The 23,644-nt window shown below is 43.3% G+C and overlaps 2 protein-coding genes across 3 annotated transcripts in view; one reads left to right on the plus strand and one right to left on the minus strand.

Moving 5' to 3' along the window:
- The window catches only part of NOSTRIN (nitric oxide synthase trafficking), a 58,239-nt gene extending 55,280 nt beyond the window's left edge, over nt 1-2,959 (plus strand). The window contains exon 16 of the mRNA XM_070731723.1: nt 1,524-2,959. Coding sequence (XP_070587824.1) covers nt 1,524-1,666 — 143 coding nt within the window. The 3' untranslated portion in view covers nt 1,667-2,959. The remainder of the gene's footprint in view (nt 1-1,523) is intronic.
- On the minus strand, nt 1,719-21,912 carry SPC25 (SPC25 component of NDC80 kinetochore complex). 2 transcript variants are annotated; one of them, XM_070731724.1, is made up of 8 exons: nt 21,848-21,912; nt 20,922-21,081; nt 19,601-19,666; nt 16,737-16,883; nt 11,392-11,487; nt 6,179-6,277; nt 2,157-2,681; nt 1,719-2,013 (listed from the first exon to the last, which is right to left on the minus strand). In XM_070731724.1, the coding sequence occupies exons 2-7, from the start codon at nt 21,076-21,078 to the stop codon at nt 2,557-2,559; spliced, it is 690 nt and encodes a 229-aa protein (XP_070587825.1). In that variant the 5' UTR covers nt 21,079-21,081; nt 21,848-21,912; the 3' UTR covers nt 1,719-2,013; nt 2,157-2,556. The 2 variants fall into 2 exon arrangements, with proteins under 2 accessions (XP_070587825.1, XP_070587826.1); XM_070731725.1 differs by lacking the exon at nt 21,848-21,912 and adding an exon at nt 21,693-21,775.
- Nucleotides 21,913-23,644: the final 1,732 nt, after the last annotated feature.

Below are 23,644 nucleotides of genomic sequence, written 5' to 3' on the forward strand. Positions count from 1 at the left end.
TCACTGTTAGCTGTGTGCCTCAAATAATAGTAATTATCTCAATAATAAACGTACTGAGAAAATACAGGTTTAAAACAGCCTTCCTAAGAATGCCAAATTAAAAGGGAGAAACGTTGCGTGTTTCCTTACCGTCACAACTTGAACATTTCTGCGGATGTTCGTTGATCAAAGATAAACAGCTTGGGAAAAAGAAAAGATGGGAATCTATGCATAAAGCTAGGGATTTAAGAAACTGAGCTTATATTGCAAAAGGACCGGCCTGCTGCAGCTAAAGGCTATTAAAAGCAACAGTCTGTATCTTCTGATAGAGCTTTAGAAATCAAGCTGCTTATAAATTGGTTCAAAGATGTGGTTCCTGATTAAGTTAAGCAACAATGTGGTTGCTATGATCCAGAGGAACGGAATGAACTTCATTCAGAATTCAGAGTGCACCATTTTTCCTAAACCAGCTTTAGCTCTGCAAGTTCTTGCTTGAGTCTTCTTCCTACCTACATGCAAGATGCACTTAAGAGTAGGTGCCTTGTTGGAAAGCCTGTAGAGCAGAGGTGTCAAACTCAATTTCATTCAGAGCTGTGGTTAGCCTGGGGGGAGGGTGGGTGTGGCCAGCTTGATGCCACTCACTGGGTGTGACCAACTGGGTGGGCATGGTCAGCTTGACACCACTCCCCAACCTGCTGGCATGTTTCCTCTTTGTGTTGGGTAGACCAGGCAAAAACCATGCTGGCCTGATGTGCTGACAGACTAAAAGGATATTTATCTCAGATTAGGAGCTATTTCTTTAAGAGATTGCATTAGGGAAATATAGTAACAAATTGCACTCTGGGCAATGTAGTCCATGACATGTGACCTCATCTGTGTGTTCTTATTGGCCATTAAGCTATGCCTAGGCCAGGGTTAGGCAAAGTTGGCTATTCTGACTTGTGGACTTCAACTCCCAGAATTCCTGAGCCAATCAGGCTAGCTCAGGAATTCCGGGAGTTGAAGTCCACATGACATAGAAGAGCCAATTTTGCCTACCCCTGGTCTAGGCTGTTAAGTAATTGTGCCATGCTCTCCAACAGCCATTTTTAAAGTCTTAACAAAGGACCATGCAAACCCCGCAGATAGGAGAAATGAATCTCTTTTCACCTACATGTAATGGGACAGATTGTGGACATAAGATCGGAGGAGTTTCACCTCTTAGTAAGTGACATGGAGATACCAGACCATAAATGTAATCTGTATGATTTACCCATTTGCGTGGAGTTTTATCTGACTGAGGAAAAGCACTAAGTTTGGACCAGGACACCTGATATTTCTTCTTTGCATTGAGTAGACCAGGCCGAAGCAATGCGAGTAGACCAGGATAGCCACATTGCAAAGCCAAATCCGGCCTGTGGGTCTTGTGTTTGACACCCCTACTGTAGAGGGAAGGGCTTCTGTACATCTGTCTTGCAATTGGTGGGTAGATACTGTCCCATGCATTCGATTAAATGACACAACACAATTAAGTCAATATTAACTTGCTTATATTATCCTTTCAGGTGATGTAATCGTAATTCATCGCAAAGACAAGAGTGGCTGGTGGTACGGTTCTCGAAAGGGGGAAAAAGGAAATTTCCCTGCTACGTATGTGGAAGAAGTCTCTCTCTCGACTGACAGGAGAGACGAAGAACCTTCTCTTTAAAACAAAAAGAAAAATAATCAGCCCAACATGGATAACAAATCCAACAGACATGTTTCTATGCTCGGAATAGAAGCCAAAGAATAATAATCTTTATTTATAAGAAGCTCTGAAATGGATATTTGGAGAATTAGCATGGTAACAAAACAATTAGAGACAATTTACATTGAAACTGACATTTATTTCTAAAATACAAGAGGAAGTCAATTTACCATAGACTATTCATAAATGGCATCACGTAATCAAATGCTACACAATTCCCCCCCTCCCCCCCCAATTCATAAGACTTTATAAGGAAATGAAGATAATGGCATTCCTTCTTGCAAGGCTGAGCAAACCAGAAATTTGTTCTGCTAGAACAGTGTTTCCCAACCTTGGCAATTTGAAGATATTTGGACTTCAACTCCCAGAATTCCACAGCCAGCAAATGCTGGCTGTGGAATTCTGGGAGTTGAAGTCCAAATATCTTCAAGTTGCCAAGGTTGGGAAACACTGTGCTAGAAGATACAAGACTTCCAATTTTCAAATATATCCCCTTAGGATCCTAGGATTGTTTTGTTGCATAGCGAGGTAGGACAATCAACCAACAGATGACCAGTTGCTATTCCCAATTCTATTAGGTTATAGTTAGATACGTTACATTTGAAACCTCTTCTTCTTTGAAGAGTTACGTGCAGCACACCTGGTTTTCCAAACCTATTTTATTCTCACATCCACCATCTAAGCCCAGTTATTTTTTACATAAAAAAAAACACCTCAAAATAAGAAGGAAGATCTTGAGCTAAGTTTTCACAGTCAGTGTCCAAGGCCTTCAAGTGGTTATAAGACTTTTATTCTTCCTAAGTATGAAGTGACAAAACATGAAGGGCAGATTTAGAGAATAAGCAGTGCTTTTATTTGTAGGTCAAAGCAATGAAGGCTTTTCTGACACTGGCAATAAACGCAGAGAAATTGTTGGTTTCCCTCACTTTCTGCTGCAGTTCTTCTATGCAGTCCAAGGGAGGAGAACAGGAGACCACTTGGAATAAAACAGTAAATTATACTCTTTTAGAAAATTGAAAATAAGACATCCTAACATGGTATATTTACATTTGGATGCATAAAAGTCAGAAAGGGACATAGTAAAGAATATCCTGCATTCACTTCTCATAACTTTCTATCTCAACATAAGACCAAGAAACATGTATGTGGGCAATTCGATGCTAGCTTCATGTTATCAGCTGTCTCTTATACTGTAAGCAATTGTGAAAGTTTTAAATCATCTTGATGGCTTTTATTAAAATATATATTACTTTAGTTTGGCTTGCTTTACTGTAACCTGGGAATTTTAAATAAACAAGTCAATACATTTTAAGACAAGGGTGAAATGCTCTCAGTTCACTCGCCCCTATCGGTTGTTGGAGAGCCGGTTGTGAAGGGAGTGCGAGGCTCCGCCCACCTGCCCAGACCCCACATTTGGGTTCTTTTACCCTCTGTGCATTTGCAAAGTGGCCCTTGAAGTAGCCACCCTAGAAGATTTATTTATTTATTTATTTGTTCGTTCGTTCGTTCGTTCATTCAATTTTTATGCTGCCCTTCTCCTTAGACTCAGGGCGGCTTACAACATGTTAGCAAAAGCACTTTTTAACAGAGCCAGCATATTGCCCCCATAATCCGGGTCCTCATTTCACCCACCTCGGAACGATGGAAGGCTTGAGTCAACCTTGAGCCGGTGATGAGATTTGAACCGCCGACCTATAGATCTACCGTCAGCTTCACTGGCCTGCAGTACAGCACTCTACCTGCTAAGAATGCCATCACCTTGATACTTGCTGGCAACTTTGCCTCATTCAGCACACCCTTTTCCGTCATCATCCTGTTTTAACGACTCCATAAACCCTTGCAGGGTGGAGTTCTGGCAAAGGAATGGAGGAGCTGAGTATTTACTGGCCGGATGCCCTTCCTGTTGCCAATATGGAGTTTTATTCACAGGGTGGCCAGGGGGAAAGCATTTTGAAATTCCCTGATATTTCCCTGTAACTTGTGATCTAGTTAAGGTGCGGTGGTAGATGATGTCATACCAAACAACTAAGCTGTGGAAAAATATTGGTAGCTGAGGAAGCAAGTTATGCTTATATTTGCTTGACTCTGCCAGGCAGCGCAATCCATTTTTTAAAAAAATATTTTTCCCTGACTTTTAAACATTTTAATACAGTTTGGGGTTTTCCCCCTGATTTATTCAATTTTTCTCACAGATTCCCTGTTAATTCCGATATTTCCCTGATAATTCCGATTTCCCTGTGTTCCAGGTTTGCTGGACACTCTGATTCAGCAGATACATTCTCAGTGCAGCACACCCTTTTCCACGATTCGCATAATCCCAGTGCCTCTGCATTATGCACAGGGCAGTCCTTGGCTTGCGACCGGCTCACTCAATTGACTGTTTTGAAATAACAGCTATCAATGTTCACAGTTATGGCTGTTGCAGTGACCCCAGTCATGTTAGTGCAACCTGGACTCTTTGGGGACCCCATCACACTTAATGACAGATTGCCAAGCCCACCACGATCACGTGAGGGCCATTTGCAACCTTCCCTGCTGGCTTCTTCAGAAAGTCAACACGGAAGCTTGCAGGGAAATGTCATTTCTCGACGCAGCGTGCTGCCTCTTTCCCTGCCCCAGGCTAGAGAGAAGGCTTTCTTTCTAGATCCAGGAAGGCAGGGCAGGGAATGTTTATTTATTAGATTTGTATACTGCCCCTCTCCGTAGACTCGGGGTGGCTCACAGCAACAATAAACAATCTAATAATTTAAGAGAAACAATCTAATAATTTAAGAGAAACACTAAAAAACCCATTATTAAAAGCAGACATACAACCAAACATACCATACATAAACTGTATAGGCCCGGGGCAGATGATTCAATTCCCCCATGCCTGACAGCAGAAGTGGGTTTTAAGGAGTTTACGAAAGGCGAGGAGGGTGGGGGCAGTTCTAATCTCTGGGGGGAGCTGGTTCCAGAGGGTCGGGGCCACCACAGAGAAGGCTCTTCTCCTGGGTCCCGCCAAACAGCATTGTTTAATTGACGGGACCCGGAGAAGGCCCACTCTGTGTGATCTAATTGGTCGCTGGGATTCGTGCGACAGAAGGCGGTCCCAGAGATATTCTGGTCCGGTGCCATGAAGGGCTTTATAGGTCATAACCAACACTTTGAATTGTGACCGGAAACGGATCGGCAACCAATGCAGAATGCGGAGTGTTGGTGTGACATGGGCATACCTGGAGAAGCCCATGATTGCTCTTGCAGCTGCATTCTGCACGATCTGAAGTTTCCGAACACTTTTCAAAGGTAGCCCCATGTAGAGAAAATTACAGTAGTCGAACCTCGAGATGATGAGGGCATGAGTGACTGTGAGCAGTGAGTCCCGGTCCAGAATGTGCTTTGCAGAGGCTGGAACAAAGCCGGAACAGCTTTGCTCCTCTACACTTACACGGTACCCCCTCCCCACCCTCGGCTAGAGAGAAAGGCTTCATTTCTCTTTCTCCGTGGTGAGTAGGGGAGCCAGCATGCGGGCCCAGAGAAAGAAAGCTCAGATCATTTGGGATCCAGGCCCTTTTCTCTCTCTCTGGCTTAGCACACCGTTTCTATGCCATAGAGAGGATCTGCCTGTCCTCCTTTGGCAGGCAGCTGTTTTGTTCCATTTGGTTAATGACCTAGAACAGTGATGGTGAACCTACGGAACGCTTGCCACAGCTGATACCCAGAACCATATCGGACGGCACATGAGGCATAGCCCTATGTCAGCTCTAGCAGGTGATTTTCAGCCTTGGGGAAGGCCATTTCGCCCCGCCGGAGGCTTCAGGGAAGCTTCCCGGAAGCCCCGAGTGTGAAAAATGGCCCAATGGGCAAACTGGAGGGACTTCCAGTTTGCCCATTGTGCCATTTTTCGCACCCTGGTCGCTTTTTGACCATCCCAGGCATCAGTGAGGCCCTTATGGGTGGGGGCAGGGGGAGGGTTGTGTGCATGCGCAGGGGCTAGCATGCAGAACTACAGGCTACTTGTGCTGACTATTAGCTGCCTGCAATTTGGCAGGTCAAATTCCGACAGGCTCAAGGGTGACTCAGCCTTCCATCCTTCCAAGGTCAGTAAAATGAGGAGCCAGATTGTTGGGGGCAATATGCTGACATTTGTAAACTGCTTACAGAGGGCTGAGCGGCATATAAATCTAGATGGTATTGCTAAGCCCAGCCTTCATTAGAGAGAAGGCAGGGAAGTTTTGGAACACATATAACCTGACCTACAGACTAGTAAATTGTTCAAATCCTTGGGGTTGGGGGGGGGGGGAAGCATGGAAAAACGAGAGAAATATGTAAAAATGGATGGAAAAACTGAACGACAATCATAAAATAATCATTTCAATAATGAAGCCCTTTTTTTTTAGTAGAATGAAAAGGTGATGAGAACGAATAGGTGTGAGCTTTTCTTGATATCAGGGAAATAGAAAAATAAGACATAGTTAGAAGTTCTGTACATACCTTCGTAAGCTCCCTCTTCATTTATGGAAAGAGTAAGTATGTACAGCTTTTGGAAATCTTTAGGATCAATGCAGCGGAATGCAAATTGCAAATACTTATCTAGATGGAGAAATTAGGATGCATTAAATCTCAGGTGTGCCAGGTAAAATTGTATACATTTCAATTGTACTGCCATTTTATAAAACCTTAAATGTTTCCTCGTTTATGCTCACATTTTAAGAAATTACTAGCAATGAATGTCTAAATGGTGTAGGAAATGGGCAAACTGTTTTCCTAGGAAGCTTTGATCCAATCACAGCTCCTGGTTTATTATTTCTACTCTGAGAAAAGCTCCCCTGGATCCGAATAATCATTTATAAAGGATCAGTGGGAACACACATAATGCACGATTGGGCTATTCTGTGCTGAAATTTTCTTTTTTTTCTTTTTAAACCCCAACCCTGAATAATCTTGGGACCAAAATAGTAACGCTTTAACTGCAGTTTTCAGAAATTCCATTTAAAGAACAGATGTTTCCGACATGTTTGTCCTTTTCTCTGTGTGCACATACAGAAATAAATGGATTGCTAACTGATTGCCTTTAATGAAGGACAGGCAACCCAAAGCCCTCATATGGCCACCATCCCTTTGGAGACTTCTTAAGGCCATTTCCTGAGGATGCTAAGGATGGAAAGGTGAATCGCCTGTCTTCCCCCAGGATTTCTGACTCCCATGTCTCTCCTTTAGAGCAGGGGGAGGAAAATAGCCATTTGAAGGGATAAAAAGGGGGAAGTTGTATTTAGGAAGCTGTAACAAACATAGAGACTCTATGTGCTTTCCAATCCTTTTAGAGGATGGGCAGAAGATAGATGAGCATCCTATCTATCTATCTATCTATCTATCTATCTATCTATCTATCTATCTATCTATCTATCTATCTATCTATCTATCATCTATCTATCTATCTATTAATTAAATTTGTATGCCGCGCCTCTCCGCAGACTTGGGGCGGCTCACAACAGCAACAGAAAAACAGTGTAAAATACAAATTTAATAATTAGAAAGCTAAAAACCCATCATTTAAAAAACATTCACACCACATACCATACATAAACAGTATAGGCCTGGGGAAGATATTTCAGTTCCCCCATGCCTGACGACAGAGGTGGGTCTTAAGGAGTTTGCGAAAGGCAAGGAGGGTGGGGGCTGTTCTAATCCCAGGGGGGAGCTGGTTCCAGAGGGTCGGGGCCACCACAGAGAAGGCTCTTCCCCTGGGACCCGCCAACCCATTCCAATAAGTCCTTTGATAATACAGTTGGAAGTTTTATCAGCAGTGAAAGCCTTGACCTGTTTGCAAGGTTGGCCAAAAGCTTCATGGCAAAGCTAAGCTGTGTAGCTGCCACACAAAAAAACGAATGTATGTGTAACTGGACTCGCAAGCTCAGTTCTAATACTGAAAATCTTTTTTTTCCATCAAGGGTATGCTCAGAGGGACCTTTGTTTCCTGAAAAATACTTTATTCCCTATGAAATCATTTTGGGGAGGCTTAATTTTTTTAGACTCCATGGTTCTGATTGTTATAATAATAAATAGCACTTTTAAAAATGCCATACGTTGCAAAGATTCTTACTGGAGTTCAGAAAGATCAGAGCTCAGTAAGGACATGGGGCTGGATATTTGTTCACAGGCTTGCAAAGCCTTTTGTTGCACAAAACCCTCGTGAGGAAAAATAACCCAGACCACTTAGCACGCAGAAACGTTCTACTCACTCATGAAAAAGCATTATCCTTAGGGATATTGTAGGAAGAGAGCCGTGTTAAGTCTGCGAGGCAAAAAAGCTACCAACTTTTTCTGGAGGCGTGGGGACGCAGTGGTTAGAATGCAGTACTGCAGGCTAATTCTGCTGACTGCCAAGTGCCAGCAGTTCAAGTCTCACTGGCTCGAGGTTGACTCAGCCTTCCATCCTTCCGAGATGGGCAAAATGGGGACCCAGATTGTTGGGGAAAATAGGCTGACTCTGTAAACCGTTCAGAGAGCTGTAAAGTACCGTGCAGTGGTATATAAATCTAAGTGCCATTTCTATTGGTACCCAATTTTATGGAAAGGGAAATTTTCAAAAAATGCAAAAGGTATTTATTTTATTTTATTTAGTTAGTTATTTTATTTATTGGATTTGTATGCCGCCCCTCTCCATAGACTCGGGGCGGCTAACAACAGTAATAAAAAAAAGCATGTAAACATGTAACATGTAAACAACTAAAAAACCCTTATTGTAAAACCAAACATACATACAAACAAACAAACATACCATGCATAAATTGTAAAGGCCTAGGGGGAAAGAATATCTCAGTTTCCCCATGCCTGATGGCAGAGGTGGGTTTTAAGGAGCTTACGAAAGGCGAGGAGGGTGGGGGCAATTGTAATCTCCGGAGGGCCGGGGCCGCCACAGAGAAGGCTCTTCCCCTGGGCCCCGCCAAACGACATTGTTTAGTTGACGGGACCCGGAGAAGGCCCGCTGGGATTCGTGCAGCAGAAGGCTATTGTTTTGGAGATGAAGCATTCATGTCTTAGAGATCCCTCCATTTTTCCATAAACCAAAGGACAGAACTGGCATTCAGGGACTCAAGAGTATTTTCAATATGATGTTGCTTGGAGCCCTCCATCCCCCAAATGGTGCCATCTGCACAGCCTGAATTATCATGATAATTAATTGGAAACCTCATGCTAACTGGGATTGAAGCAATGAGCGGGGAAAAACCTGAAGTGGAAAACGATCCCTACTTTGCTTGTGCCCAATGTTTGATAGACCCCCCCCACCTCCTCTTTCATTTATTTCCTGAAGTGGTCAAGCAAGAGGATGAAGACAAGGGTTACTTGAGGGCTGCACTGGTCTCTTACAGAGAGCTTTTTAAATAAGGCTGAGCTGTCAGTGATGCACTGCATAGGCAAGAGATAGTTGAAGGCAAGAATATTTCTCCTTGACGAAATCTTTGGCAACATTGCAAATCCGTCTGGAAAAATTATTACCTTTAAAGCTTATATAGCATAACAGTAACAACCATCTCCCTTCATGGTTCACTGTTTTGTCGTGGCGAAGGGGTTTGCGTAGTTCAATGAAGCTATGAGCTATTCCGTGCAGGGCTACCCAAGACGGACAGTTCATAGCAGGGAGCTCTGACAAAACCTGATCCACTGGAGAAGGAAATGGCAACCCACTCCAATATCTTTGCCATGAAAACCCCATGGATAGTACCAAAAGGGAAAAAGATATGATGCTGAAAGATGAGCCCCTCAGGTCAGAAGGTGTCCAATATGCTACTAGGGAAGAGCAGATGGCTAGTACTAGTAGCGCCAGAAAGAATGAAGTGACTGGACCAAAGCTGAAAGGACACTTCATCTGGTGGTGAAAGGCAATTCTGACACTGTAAATTACTATACTCCATAGGAACCTGGAATGTAAGACCCATGAATCAAGGCAAGCTGGACTTGGTCAAACAAGAGATGACAAGACTGAACATCGACATCTTAGGAATCAGTGAACTAAAATAGAAACATAGAAACATAGAAGACTGACAGCAGAAAAAGACCTCATGGTCCATCTAGTCTGCACTTATACTATTTTCTGTATTTTATCTTAGGATGGATATATGTTTATCCCAGGCATGTTTAAATTCAGTTACTGTGGATTTATCTACCACGTCTGCTGGAAGTTTGTTCCAAGGATCTACTACTCTTTCAGTAAAATAATATTTTTTCACGTTGCTTTTGATCTTTCCCCCAACTAAAGAGCCTGAATGTACAGGAATGGGTAAATTTAATTCAGATGACCATCAGTATATTACTGCAGGCAAGAATCCCTCAGAAGAAATGGAGTAGCCTTCATAGTCAATAAAACAGGAAAAGCAGTATTGGGATACAATCCCCCAAATGACAGAATGGTCTCAGTTTGAATCTAAGGAAAACCATTCAATATCCCAGTAGTCCAAGGCTATGCCCCAATCACTGGTGCTGAAGAGGCTGAAGTTGACCGGTTCTATGAAGCCCTACAGCACTTTCTAGAATTAACATCAAAAAATGATGTCCTTATCATCATTCATGGGAGATTAGAAGGCTAAAGTAGGAAGCCAAAAGATAACCAGAACAACAGGGAGAGAACTGAGTTGCTTGGTTGTCCTAACTAAAAGTGATGTGGGTGAAGGAGGAGAATGCAAAAGCAGACTTGAAACTCAACATTCAGAAAACTAAGATCATAGCATTCGGCCCTTTCAATTCCTGGCAAATAGATGGGGAAGAAATGGAGATACTGACAGATTTTATTTTCATGGGCTCCAAAATCAGTGCAAATGGGGACCATAGTTCCCTCTAAGCTGAGCAGTGAGCAATCGCTCACTTAAAAATCATCATCAACTCAGAGTTTTCCAAACCTGCCCAGAAGCCGAGAGGGAAAGAGTGAGAGGGAAGGAGAGAGAGAGGAAGAGAGGAAGAGAGAGAAACAGATAGAAAAAAGAGAGGAAGGAAAAGAGAAAGAAAAAGAATGGGAGTAAGGAAGAGAGAAAGAAAATCAAAATCTAGTTTGAAACTAGCTCAACTATTTAAGTGGCATTTTGATATTGATAGAGTTGCCCTATCATGAGCTCACTGTTATGGACACACAGTACAGTATTTTATTTTGAAATTCTCTGAGGCAAAACAGGGTGGGTTTTTTATTTATTTGTTTGTTTGTTTATTATTTCTGTGCCGCCCAGTCCCAAAGGGACTGCCGCTCAGACACTATACTTTTCCGCCCACCCCAAAAAATAATTAGAGGGAACACTGATGGGGACTACAAGAAATTAAAAGATGCTCGATCATCCCTGACTGGTCTTTAGAAGGTGAAAGATGAGGATGAAACTCAAATACTTTGGCCACCTAATGAAAAGGAAGGACTCACTGGAGAAGAGCCTAATGCTGGGAATGATTGAGGGCAAATGGAGAAGAGGACGGCAGAGAATGATGTGGTTGAGTGGAGTCGCTGAAGCAGTCAGCATGACCTTATATGGACTCCAGGGAATGGTGGAGGATGGGAAGGCCTGGAGGAACTTTGTCCATGGGGTCGCGATGACTCAGAGACGACTTCACAACTAACAACAACAAATAATCATCATCAGCTTTGTAGGAGAAAAGTAAACGACTGAATTTTGCTATAAAATGTAACATCAACCATTCTGAAATAGAAATGAAAACGTCAATCTTACCACATGTTTTTCGAATTTCTAACCCAAGCCTCTCTTTGAATAATTTTTCAGCCTTATGAAGTCTTTCCTCCGTTTCTTCTGCTGTTTTTTGCTTCGCTGGTATTTAAAAAGAAACAAAGCTTTAAAATCTCTGCTGAGACTACGCCCAGGTTCATTTTTCTTTTTAGTAAGCTGATACGTTTATGAAATCAAGCATCTGTTTTTTCAGCCTGGCTTTCTCAAGAAAATAACAATTTACTTTAAAATATCAGCCAATTTATCATTTGCAGTTCCTTTAATGCAGTGCTTGTCCATTATTTTCTGTTATGTCCCCCCCTAAGAAGAAGTAAACATTTCGCACCTCCCCCAAGTGTCCGATCTGGGCTCTAGTGGAATTTTAGTGTTAATATTTATTTTACTTATTATAAGCTGCAAGCAAACTATTGGTTGGGGAAGGCTTCTCTGCCCACTTACTTGGGAGTAAGTCACACTAAACTCAGTAGAGACTGTTTTTGGTTAGGCAGGCATGGGCTACGGTGGTTAGGGCTCTCTTGTGACATGGGGCCAGACCAGCTTAATTAAGCCGATGTTTTGGGGTCATCGTCCTGGCTTCTGCTGGGCACTTACGGCGAATGGTGTGGAAGGAGGCTGTTAGGCTGTTGTTTGAAGCCTTCGCCCAGCTGTAGAGGATGCTCCTCCTTGTCCAGCAGCACGCCAAAAACAAGAACCTATGCAGCCACCCCGCCTGGCCGTCTTCTCTTCTGGGATCAGAGCAGCGTGCAACTAAGAAAACACTCCCCATCTGGGGGAATCGATTGAGAGGGAACACGCATGTTTCCCGGGGTCACACGTGCCCCCTTTGGATCGCTCCATGTTCCCCCCGCCCCCGGGAGGCATACCCACTATTGGAGAAGGACTGCTTTAGTGAGCTATCTAAGTTATGCGGAGTTATATTCACCAGATATATTCTCATTGTGCCCAGGGAGAGAAATATCTGCCTCTACCTGGGATGGAATTCACAGCTGCCTGATTGTGAGGCAAGAGCTCCACCTCTAGGCCAGTGATTTTATTTATTATTTATTTATTAATCAGATTTGTATGCCGCCCCTCTCCGCAGACTCGGGGCGGCTCACAGCAATAACAATACAATGTAAAACAAATCTAATATTTAAGTTAATTTTAAAAAAACCCAATTTAAAACCAATCATACATACTAGCGTACCATGCATAAATTTTATAAGCCTAGGGGGAGGGAAAGAGTCAATTCCCCCATGCCTGATGACAGAGGTGGGTTTTAAGGAGCTTACGAAAGGCTAGGAGGGTGGGGGCAACTCTGATATCTGGGGGGAGTTGGTTCCAAAGGGTCGGGGCCGCCACAGAGAAGGCTCTTCCCCTGGGTCCCGCCGAACAACATTGGTCGCTGGGATTCGTGCGGCAGAAGGCGGTCCCAGAAATTTTCAACTTTTGAGCCGCGGCACATTTTTTACATTTACAAAATCCTGGGGCACACCACCAACCAAAATGACACAAAATGACACTCTAACACAGTACATATTATACATATAGTTAATAACAGGCTGGGCCCGGAGGGAGGTGTTCCTCTCTCTGAAATCTGCCCAGCCGGGTTTCAGATATGGCATCAACCTCGACTCCACGGAAGGGGGGGAGGAGTGGCTATTATAGCCAGGGAGAGCCTTTGCCTGCGTAGACTCATTGCTCCGGAAATTGCGGGTTGCGAGTCTCTTTTGATGAAGTTGGACTTAGGGGTTCAGGTGGGCTTATTTCTCACGTACCTGCCTTCCAGCTGCGTGTCAAAAGCCCTGCCTGTGCTACTCGAGGAGGTAGTCGGGTTGGCGGTGGAGTTCCCCGGACTTATTGTCCTGGGGGACTTCAATCTGCCGTCACTCGGCGAAACCTCTGGGCTGGCACAGGAGTTCATGGCCACCATGACAGCCATGGACCTGACTCAAGTAGTACAGGGTCCGACTCACGAGGGAGGGCACGCACCTGACATGGTATTCCTTTCCGAGCAATTGAGTAATGGTCCGAGACTAAGGGGCTTAGAAGCATTGCCTTTGTCATGGTCAGACCATTTTCTACTACGGCTTGACTTCCTGGCTCCAATCCTTCCCCGCAGGGAGGCGGAACCAATGAAGATGTTCCGCCCCAGACGCCTGATGGACCCAGAGGGCTTTCAGACGGCGCTTGGGGTTATTCCAGAGGCACTCGTCCATAGTTCGGCGGAGTCTCTTGCTGAGGCCTGGAACAGGGCTGCGGCAGGGGCTCTTGACCGGATTGCGCCTTTGCGACCTCTCCGCGGCGCTAGACCCCGTAGAGCCCCATGGTTCAACGAGGAGCTCCGGGAGTTGAAACGCCAAAAGAGACGTCTAGAGAAGCGATGGAGGAAGAGTAGGCCTGAATCTGATCGAACACTTGTAAGAGCTTTTATTAAGACTTACAAAGTGGCGCTCAAGGCGGCAAGATGCGCGTACCATGCCGCCTTGATTGCATCAGCGGAATCCTGCTCGGCCGCTCTGTTTAGGGTGACCCGCTCCCTTCTTAACCAGGGGGGAGCTGGGGAGCCCTTGCAGAGCAGTGCCGAGGACTTTAACACGTTTTTCGCTGATAAAGTCGCTCAGATCCGGGCCGATCTCGACTCCAATTGTAATACAGAGTCGACTGACAACGAGTCAGTCGAGGTGACTGGGGCACGTACTTGTCCACCTGTCTGGGAAGAGTTTGATCTGGTGACACCTGATGAAGTGGACAAGGCCATTGGAGCTGTGAGTTCCGCCACCTGTTTACTGGATCCGTGTCCCTCCTGGTTGGTTTCGGCCAGCAGGGAGGTGACACGGAGCTGGGCCCAGGAGATTACCAACGCTTCCTTGGGGAGGGGAGTCTTTCCAACTCTCTATAAAGAAGCGCTTGTGCGCCCCCTCAAGAAGCCCTCCCTGGACCCAGCCGTACTCAATAACTATCGTCCAGTCTCCAACCTTCCCTTTATGGGGAAGGTTGTCGAGAAGGTGGCGGCACTCCAGCTCCAGCGGTCCTTGGAAGAAGCCGATTATCTAGGTCCCCAGCAGTCGGGTTTCAGGCCCGGTTACAGCACGGAAACCGCTTTGGTCGTGTTGATGGATGATCTCTGGCGGGGCCGGGACAGGGGTTTATCCTCTGTCCTGGTGCTTCTTGACCTCTCAGCGGCTTTCGATACCATCGACCATGGTATCCTTCTGCACCGGCTGGAGGGGTTGGGAGTGGGAGGCACTGTTCTTCAGTGGTTCTCCTCCTACCTCTCTGGCCGGTCGCAGTCAGTGTTAGTGGGGGGTCAGAGGTCGGCTCCGAGGTCTCTCCCTTGTGGGGTACCTCAGGGGTCGGTCCTCTCCCCCCTGCTATTCAACATCTACATGAAACCGCTGGGTGAGATCATCCAAGGACATGTGGTGAGGTATCATCAATATGCCGATGATACCCAGCTTTACATCTCCACCCCATGCCCAGTCAACGAAGCGGTGGAAGTGATGTGCCGGTGCCTGGAGGCTGTTGGGGCCTGGATGGGTGTCAACAGACTCAAGCTCAACCCGGATAAGACGGAGTGGCTGTGGGTTCTGCCTCCCAAGGACAATCCCATCTGTCCGTCCATCACCCTGGGGGGGGAATCATTGCCCCCCTCAGAGAGGGTCCGCAACTTGGGCGTCCTCCTCGATCCACAGCTCACATTAGAAAACCATCTCTCAGCTGTGGCGAGGGGGCGTTTGCCCAGGTTCGCCTGGTGCACCAGTTGCGGCCCTATCTGGACCGGGACTCATTGCTCACAGTCACTCATGCCCTCATCACCTCGAGGTTCGACTACTGTAATGCTCTCTACATGGGGCTACCTCTGAAAAGTGTTTGGAAACTTCAGATCGTGCAAAATGCAGCTGCGAGAGCAGTCATGGGCTTACCTAGGTATGCCCATGTTTTACCATCACTCCGCAGTCTGCATTGGCTGCCGATCAATTTCCTGTCACAATTCAAAGTGTTGGTTATGACCTTTAAAGCCCTTCATGGCATCGGACCAGAATACCTCCGAGACCGCCTCCTGCCGCACGAATCCCAGCGACCGATTAGGTCCCACAGAGTGGGCCTTCTCCGGGTCCCGTCAACTAAACAGTGTCGGTTGGCGGGCCCCAGGGGAAGAGCCTTCTCTGTGGCGGCACCGGCTCTCTGGAACCAACTCCCCCCGGAGATTAGAACTGCCCCTACTCTTCCTGCCTTCCGTAAACTCCTTAAAACCCACCTTTGCCGTCAGGAATGGGGGAATTGAGACATCTCCCCCTGGGCATGTTTAAATTGTGTATGGTATGCTTGTGAGTGTGTCTGTTAGTATATGGGGTTTTCTTTTAAATCTTAAATATTTTAAACTTACTCGGATTATTTATGATTTGTTTTTCTCTGCTGTGAGCCGCCCCGAGTCCTCGGAGAGGGGCGGCATACAAATCTAAATAATAAAATAAAATAAAATAAAATATAGTATATTACCCTCTGCGGGGGCCTCTTATAAAAAGAAAAAGGTCAAATATCTATATACACCATCAGGATAGACATAACCAGCTGATGCCCAGGTTTCATCTAGTGGTGGCAACATTTACCTCAAGTCCTGACTAGGATTAGAAATCGGGACCATGGGGAGGAGGAGCAGCTTCAACTACTCGACGCGGCCACACAATGACAAGTGTGCGGCAGCCCGAACAGGGACCTTCCTGGGTGTGGATGAGAGGCGGCCTGCTATTGGTTCATTGCTAGTGGTCGGGATGAATACTAGACGGTGATTGGTCAGTGAGCATTCCCTGTGCCTCCCCTCTTCCTGTCACTGATAGCTGGAGGGATTGTGAGGGGAATGTTTATGTTCGGATGGAGGCGGCTGGTGGCGGGCCGGATAAATGGCCTCTGCGGGCCGTATCCGGCATGCGGGCCATAGTTTGGGGAACCATCTTTAACTTGACCATGCCTCACGGCACACTGGTTGAAAAACACTGCTCTAGGCCACCACACCACTCATGGTAAACCTAACATGGCGGCTCCAAAATGATTTTGTTGAAATGGAATGGCCAGCTCCAACATCTCCCGAATCATTATAAAAATATCCAGTATGATGTAATGATCAATGTGTTCATTTGAGACCAGGCTATCCCACATTCATCAGTTATGAAAGCTATCCCATAACCCTTGGTTATGAAAGCTCAGCTGATACTGAGCCAGCCATTCTCTCTCATTCAACCAGGAAAAAACTGGAAGACAAAGTGTTACATAGGCAGCCTTGATTTTCAGGAGGAAAGGCAGGATACAAATCTAAACTATTCATGTTCCATTTTCCCAGTGCAACTTACATTTACTGTTTTGGATTAATTCTTCCTTCAACTCTTGAATGCTGTTCATCAAATCGATCTTCTCCTTTTCTTCATCCGTAATATTAGAAAGAACTTCTGAGATTTTAGCTTGCTTTTCTTCAACTGATTTATTCAATTCACAGACCTCTGTACGAAACAGAGAAAACTGGCTGCATATTTTTTTTAATGCAAAAGCTATTTACTTAGGTTTTACCCCTCAATAATTTGGGTAATACAGATTACTCAATAAAACATTACAAAAGGTAATCATAATCTGAATACTTGTACATATACAATGGTACCTCTACTTAAGAACACCTCTACTTATGAACTTTTCTAGATAAGAACCAGATGTTCAAGATTTTTTTTGCCTCTTCTCAAGAACCATTTTCTGCTTACAAACCCGATCCTCCGAAACTATAACTGGAAAAGGCAGGGAGAAGCCTCCGTGGGACTTCTCTAGGAATCTCCTGGGAGGAAACAGGGCCAGAAAAGGCGGGGAGGAGCCTCCATGGGGCCTCTGTAGGAATCTCCTGGGAGGAAACAGGGCCTTCTCCCTCCCTGTGGTTTCCCCAATCGCACACATTATTTGCTTTTACATTGATTCCTATGGGAAAAATTGCTTCTTACAAACTTTTCTACTTAAGAACCTGGTCATGGAACGAATTAAGTTTGTAAGTAGAGGTACCACTTTACTGCATAAATATGACAAAATAAATATTTAATATCTTATTTGAGAATGTTTTCTGTTTATATATTACATGTGTTAGATATTAATTGCCCTCCTTACCGCTAAATATTAAAAAAACCAAATATAACATTAAATGCAATACCCACATAAAATATGAGGAAAACCAAAACTCTGTTTTAGTAAACTACATAGCACCTGGATGACAGCATAGCTTTTCATTCTTTCAGGGTGGGTAAAAATGAGGACCCAGATTGTTGGGAGCAATATGTTCACTCTGTAAACAGCTTAGAGAGAGAGCTGTAAAGCACTATGAAGCACTATATAAGTCTAAGTGCTATTGCTATATTTACAGAGTCTTCGGAGGGGACGGCATACAAATCTAAATAATAAATAAATAAATAAATAAATAAATAAATAAATAAATAAACAAACACATTCACATTATAACTTGGATGAAAAACCATCAGGCTTGTACCATCAGGACTGTAGACTAGGCTGGGATGAAAAAGTATGAGCCGGAGTGGCGCAGCAGGTAGAGTGCTGTACTGAAGGCCACTGAAGCTGACTGTAGGTCTGTAGGTCAGTGGTTCAAATCTCATCACCAGCTCAAGGTTGACTCAGCCTTGCGAGGTGGGTAAAATGAGGACCCGGATTGTGGGGGCAATAGGCTGGCTCTGTTAAAAAGTGCTATTGCTAACATGTTTTGAGCCGCCCTGAGTCTGAGGAGAAGGGCGGCATAAAAATTGAATAAATAAATAAAAATAAATAAATAAATAAAAAGAAAATCCTGAAGGAAGTCATAGAAAGAAATTTCATACTGTTATTGAGAAAACTACCGTATTTTTCAGACTATAAGACGCACCAAGATTTCAAAGAGGTAAGAAAAAAAGTGTTTGCCCTCCTTGGCCCCCACAAGCACTTTGCAGGCCTTCCAAAACCTTCTGTGTATCTTGTTTTTCACCCATTTTTGCAAAAAATGGGGCACACAGGGTCTGGGAAGCCTGCAGTGTGTTTTTGAGGGCTGGGGGAAGGAAAAAACACCCTGTTTTCCACCTATTTTGTTTTTGCAAAAATGGGGTATGCAGGGGGTTTAGGAGGCCTGCAGAATGTTCCTAGGGGATGGGGGAATGCAAAAATGCCAGTTTTTATTAAAATGGCACATTTCCACCCCTTCCCCCCCAAAAAATAAATAAAAATAAAATTGGGGTATTTTTGCCTCCTCCAGCCCCTAGGATCAGTAGTTCTCAACCTTTCTAATACCACAATACAGTTCCTCATGTTCTGGTGACCCCCAACCACAGATTTAGCGCCAATTCTCCCAACAGAGCTTTAAGCTGATTGGCAAGAAGGTCAGAGGGACACCTCCCACTGTAAATACGATTGGTCGGATTGTAAAAATATGTTCTGAGGCGCCAGAATAGAAGCTTTATTTCCTAACACTATGGGAAATTTGTCTTTTCCCATGGTCTTAGGTGACCCCGGTGAAACAGTCGTGAGACCCCCAAAGGGGTCCCAGCCCCAAGTTGAGAACCATTGCACCTAGGAGAACTCTGTAGGCCTCCCAAATCCTTTGCACACCCCATTTTTCACAAAAATGTAATACAGGAACAGGGGTTTAGGAGGCCAAAAAAAGACTGTACAGTATTCGGTGTATAAGAAGCACTGACATTTCCACCCTCTTTTAGGAGGGGAAAGGTGTGTCTTATACTCTAAAAAATATGGTACGCAACTCTGTAGGCCCCAGATGTCAAAGCTAGCTCATTTTATATTTAGTCCCAATCCAAAAGAGATATACATTCGCATAAAATTGGCACCTTCATCATCTTAATATTATACAATGGATATTATCCAAACAGTTTGATTCAGGGACATTTGAGATGAAAGGAACAGAAGAACCATTATTGACAATGCAGTGATTATCTGAAGTTCATAACTATACTTCTTTACTTCTTTATTATTATTGCATAACACAACTGGAAGTTAGATCAAGGTTTGGCTTATCCGAACTGTATTCAGCAGTTTACTTTTATAGAAAAGGTGGCCCAGACATTATTTTTTTTAGGATAGACACATCAGTACTGAATAAAAAGTATTTGTTTTTGAGGGATTGTACTTTATCTATTATCTTTTGTAAAGTGATTGTAAGAAAAAACAGAAGTGATTCTTACTGTACCATTGGTGTACTCATGAAATTTGTTGACAATTTCATCCCCTTCCTTCAGTCTTATAGACCATTTATCTGTAATGTAAAATAAAATAAAATATCAAAACTCAGCCAGGAACTATTGTACTGTATTCATTTTGTTCTATGTGATGTATTTTTGGTTTAGGTAGGTAGTCCTCAAGTTATGACCATAATTGAGCCCAAATATTCCATTGCTAAGCAAGACACTTATTAAATGAATTTTGCCCCATTTTATGACCTTGCTTGTGGCGGTTGTTAAATGAATTGCTACAACTTTTAAGTTACTAGTATTGCTTGTCAAAAAGTTGCAAAAGCCACATGACCCTGAGACACTGCAATCAACCTAAATACATGATGCCAGTTGCCAAGTGTCCTAATTCCAAATCCAAATCATGTAACCTTGGGGATGCTTCAATGGTCATAGATGTGAAAAACCTTTGCACATAAGTCACTTTTTTCCAGTGCCGGTGAAACTTTGAACAGTCTCTAAATGGATGGTTATAAGTCAAGGACTTCCTGTATTATGAGCTGCCTAGAGTCTTGCAAAAGTGAAGTGTACAACTAATATTGGTAGTAGGTTATATCTTATATGAAGCAGGCAAATATATATAAAGTCACCCTGCTGAGGATGGGAAATCAATTTAATCAATAAAATTGCTGATAAACTTAATATTCCAATTTATTTATTTATTTCTCCTTAGACTCAGAGGCAGCTTACAACATGTTAGCAATAGCACTTTTTAACAGAGCCAGCATATTTTCCTCATTTTATCCACCTCGGAAGGATGGAAGGCTGAGTCAACCTTGAGCTAGTGATGGGATTTGAACCGCTGACCTGCAGATCTAGCAGTCAGCTTTAGTGGTCTGCAGTACTGCACTCTACCCCTTGCACCACCTCGGCTCATTAAGATGAAACTCTCCTCAATATATTGAAAGATAGAAAAAGGAAAATATCTATAGTTTAGGTCAGGTATGTCCAGCCATGGCCCTCTTGTGGCCCTGGACATCTAATAATGTGACCCCACAAGATTTTATTAAAACATTTAAAAATAAAGGAAGCTTGTTTTTTACATATATACATTAACTACATTATATATTTTATATGGAGCCCAAGAAAATTCCTCTTCACTCAATGTGGCCCAGCCAAGCCAAAAGGTTGGACGGGCCTAGTTTAGATATTTTAAATATTGTTCTTCTTTTCCATGGTCAGCCTACCCCAATTGATTACAAAGCTAGAAGGGGGAATGAAGAATATACTGGATATTTCATTTTCTGCTGCAACAAAATAATAAACCAAATATAATTTTACCTGTAAGATTGTTTATGGATTCATGCCACGAGTCTTTTAGCCCCAAAACCAGACCAAGAGGCTCAAGGCAACCAATAGTTTTGAACTTTGTCCAAAATTCTTTGATGTCTTTTTCAAGCATTGCCAGCTCATCATTATCATCTTTCATCTCAGCCATCTTCTAAAAAAGAAACAGCAAATAGCAAAAATGAAACAAATGTTCCAGTTTAATAATAAATAATAATAGTAAACACAGTATACCCATACAAGCCGCCCTGAGTCTTCGGAGACGGGCGGCATACAAATCTAATAAATAATAATAAATAATAATAATAATAATAACACTACAATGAAATTCGCATGATGCCTAAAGACCAGGAGAGTTTTGCAATGGAATACTGCTGTTACTAGTCCACCGGACTATTATATATTTAAAAATTCCAGGCATTCAAATCATTTTAAGCCGGAGACCTGAGTATTTTGCATAATGTTTACATACTGAACACCCTCCCGAGTTAAAACCTTCTGAAAATTTTGATCCTGAACCACAGAGGCAGAAACCAAGATTTATGCACACATCAAAGCAATAGGTAAACTTCCCTTTGCAAAAGCCCTTGATAAAAAGCAGAGATCTTCAAACTTGGCAACTTTAAGACTTGTAGACTTCAACTCCCAGAATTCATGGCTGGCTGGAGAATTCTGGGAGTTGTAGCCCACAAGTCTTAAAGTTGCCAAGTTTGAGGACCCTTGAAAAGCTTGGTAGCAAAGTTTTTTCCAAAATATTCCTTTTACCGTTTCTACTTTTGTCTTCCTAGAATTATCAAGCGAATTACCAACGTTGGGCTTAAAAAAAAGTTTCTGGATAGAGACAGACAAGCAGGCAGGCAGGCAGAGATAGAGAAACAAAGAGACACAGACACAAACACAACCGCCTTGCCATAACTTACCTTTCAGGCTTTTCTCGCCATTCAAAATCGCAACGACTTTCCCGCCCGGCCCTCAATGATCGTCATCCCGTATTATTGGCTGAGCGAGAGCGCAAACGGGACTTGCCATTGGCTCGCCATGCAGAGGACGGTCCAATGCGGAGGAATCTCCTTTTTTTCTATTGGGCGAGATGAGGAAGGCGGGAGGAGAGGGATATGATGGGAGTTGTAGTTTAAAAGCTTTCGCCTTCAATGTGGAGCGGAAAGTTGGCGGTCGCTAGAACGAGGAGGAGGAGCAGGGATGAAAGTGAAAGTGACCGCTTTTTTGTGGCAGAAATTCTCCGTCCGCGGCCGGGCATCAGCGGTTGCTTCCTCCCACCGACCCACCCCGCGCCCCCTTTCTTTTCTTCTTTAGGGCTTGTTTGGCAGACGAAAAAGGAAATTCCAAAAGTGGGTTGTTGTTTTTTTCCTAAAGGCAACTGCACTTTCTGGCTTTTCTTTGAAGACATTTCGCTTCTCATCCAAGAAGCTTGTCCAGTTCTGAAGTTCAGTGGCCTCTTGAAAAAGCACCTCCAGGACAACCATGCCCTGAATTTATTTATTTATTATTTATTTATTTAATTGGATTTATCTGCTGCCGAACTCCAATAGGACTCTGGGCGGCTTACAATCATGAGGATAAATACTAACAATATACAAACAAACAGGAACAGTAAATATGAAAACCATATAAAATATATTGCTAAAAAATAAATAAAGGGAACAGTCAAATAACACATCCCAGATCTGAATGAATGAAATATTCTCATTGAATACTTTGTTCTGTACGAAGTTGAATAATTGATTGTCAATCAGTGTTGCTTCCTAAGTGGACAGTTTGATTTCACAGAAGTTTGATTTACTTGGAGTTATATTGTGTTGTTTAAGTGTTCCCTTTATTTTTTGGGGGCAGTGTACATTATAACCCTAAAAAACATATGTCTGAATCTCCACAGACACATAGGAGGAAAATATACTGGCCACAAAGAAAGGAACTAGACATATCTTAGAGTAAAGACAAAGAGATCTCCTTTAAAACCCTGCTGTTCTGTTCGGGTCCTATGTGACCCGAAACCAAGTCCCCTGTAAAACATTTTCCCTGCATATCTGAAACTTGAAATTTCATGACTTTTCATCATTTCAGGGGTTCTCTCTATGAGAATTTTTTTTGGGGGGGTGGGGGGCTTAGTTTTTGCTGGGCAAAAAAAGTTACAAATCTTCTGTTCGGGTCACATACGACCCGGACCGAAAACTCTTCATTTGCAGTGCTTATGTTTGGTCAATTTGAAAACTTTTTTCACTTGGAAAGTAGTCTGAACATTTCTGCACTCAATGATATGAAAATTGAAATGAAAAAATTAATCATTATTGGTTTATTTTGCACATAAATGTGCCTCCCGCCCCGTTTTTGTGAAAGTTTTTTCAATTTATGGATAGTTTTGCTTGCAAAATGCATTCTATTTTACTGAAGTTGGTGTGGGATTGGTAGCTTGAACATTTCTGAATATAAGAAAAATATAAAGGAACTGAAAAAAATGATTCTTACTGGTTTTTTAACATCAGAAATAAGCCCCCCCCTCAGATGCTTGCAACCATTTTCACTTTTTATTTTTTTATGCTCCAAATCCAAAATATTCTTTAAAATCTTAGGCATTCATTTACTCAATTTAACAATGTTGATCATCAAAAAAATATTTGTGGGGGTGGGGAAAAAAAATTTTTCTGGGCAAAAAAAAAGTCACGTTTAGTCTGTTCGGGTCATATAGACCCGGACCAAAA

This window comes from Erythrolamprus reginae, chromosome 1 (genome assembly GCF_031021105.1).
Source record: "Erythrolamprus reginae isolate rEryReg1 chromosome 1, rEryReg1.hap1, whole genome shotgun sequence".
In the NCBI taxonomy this organism is placed as follows: Eukaryota; Metazoa; Chordata; class Lepidosauria; order Squamata; family Dipsadidae; genus Erythrolamprus; species Erythrolamprus reginae.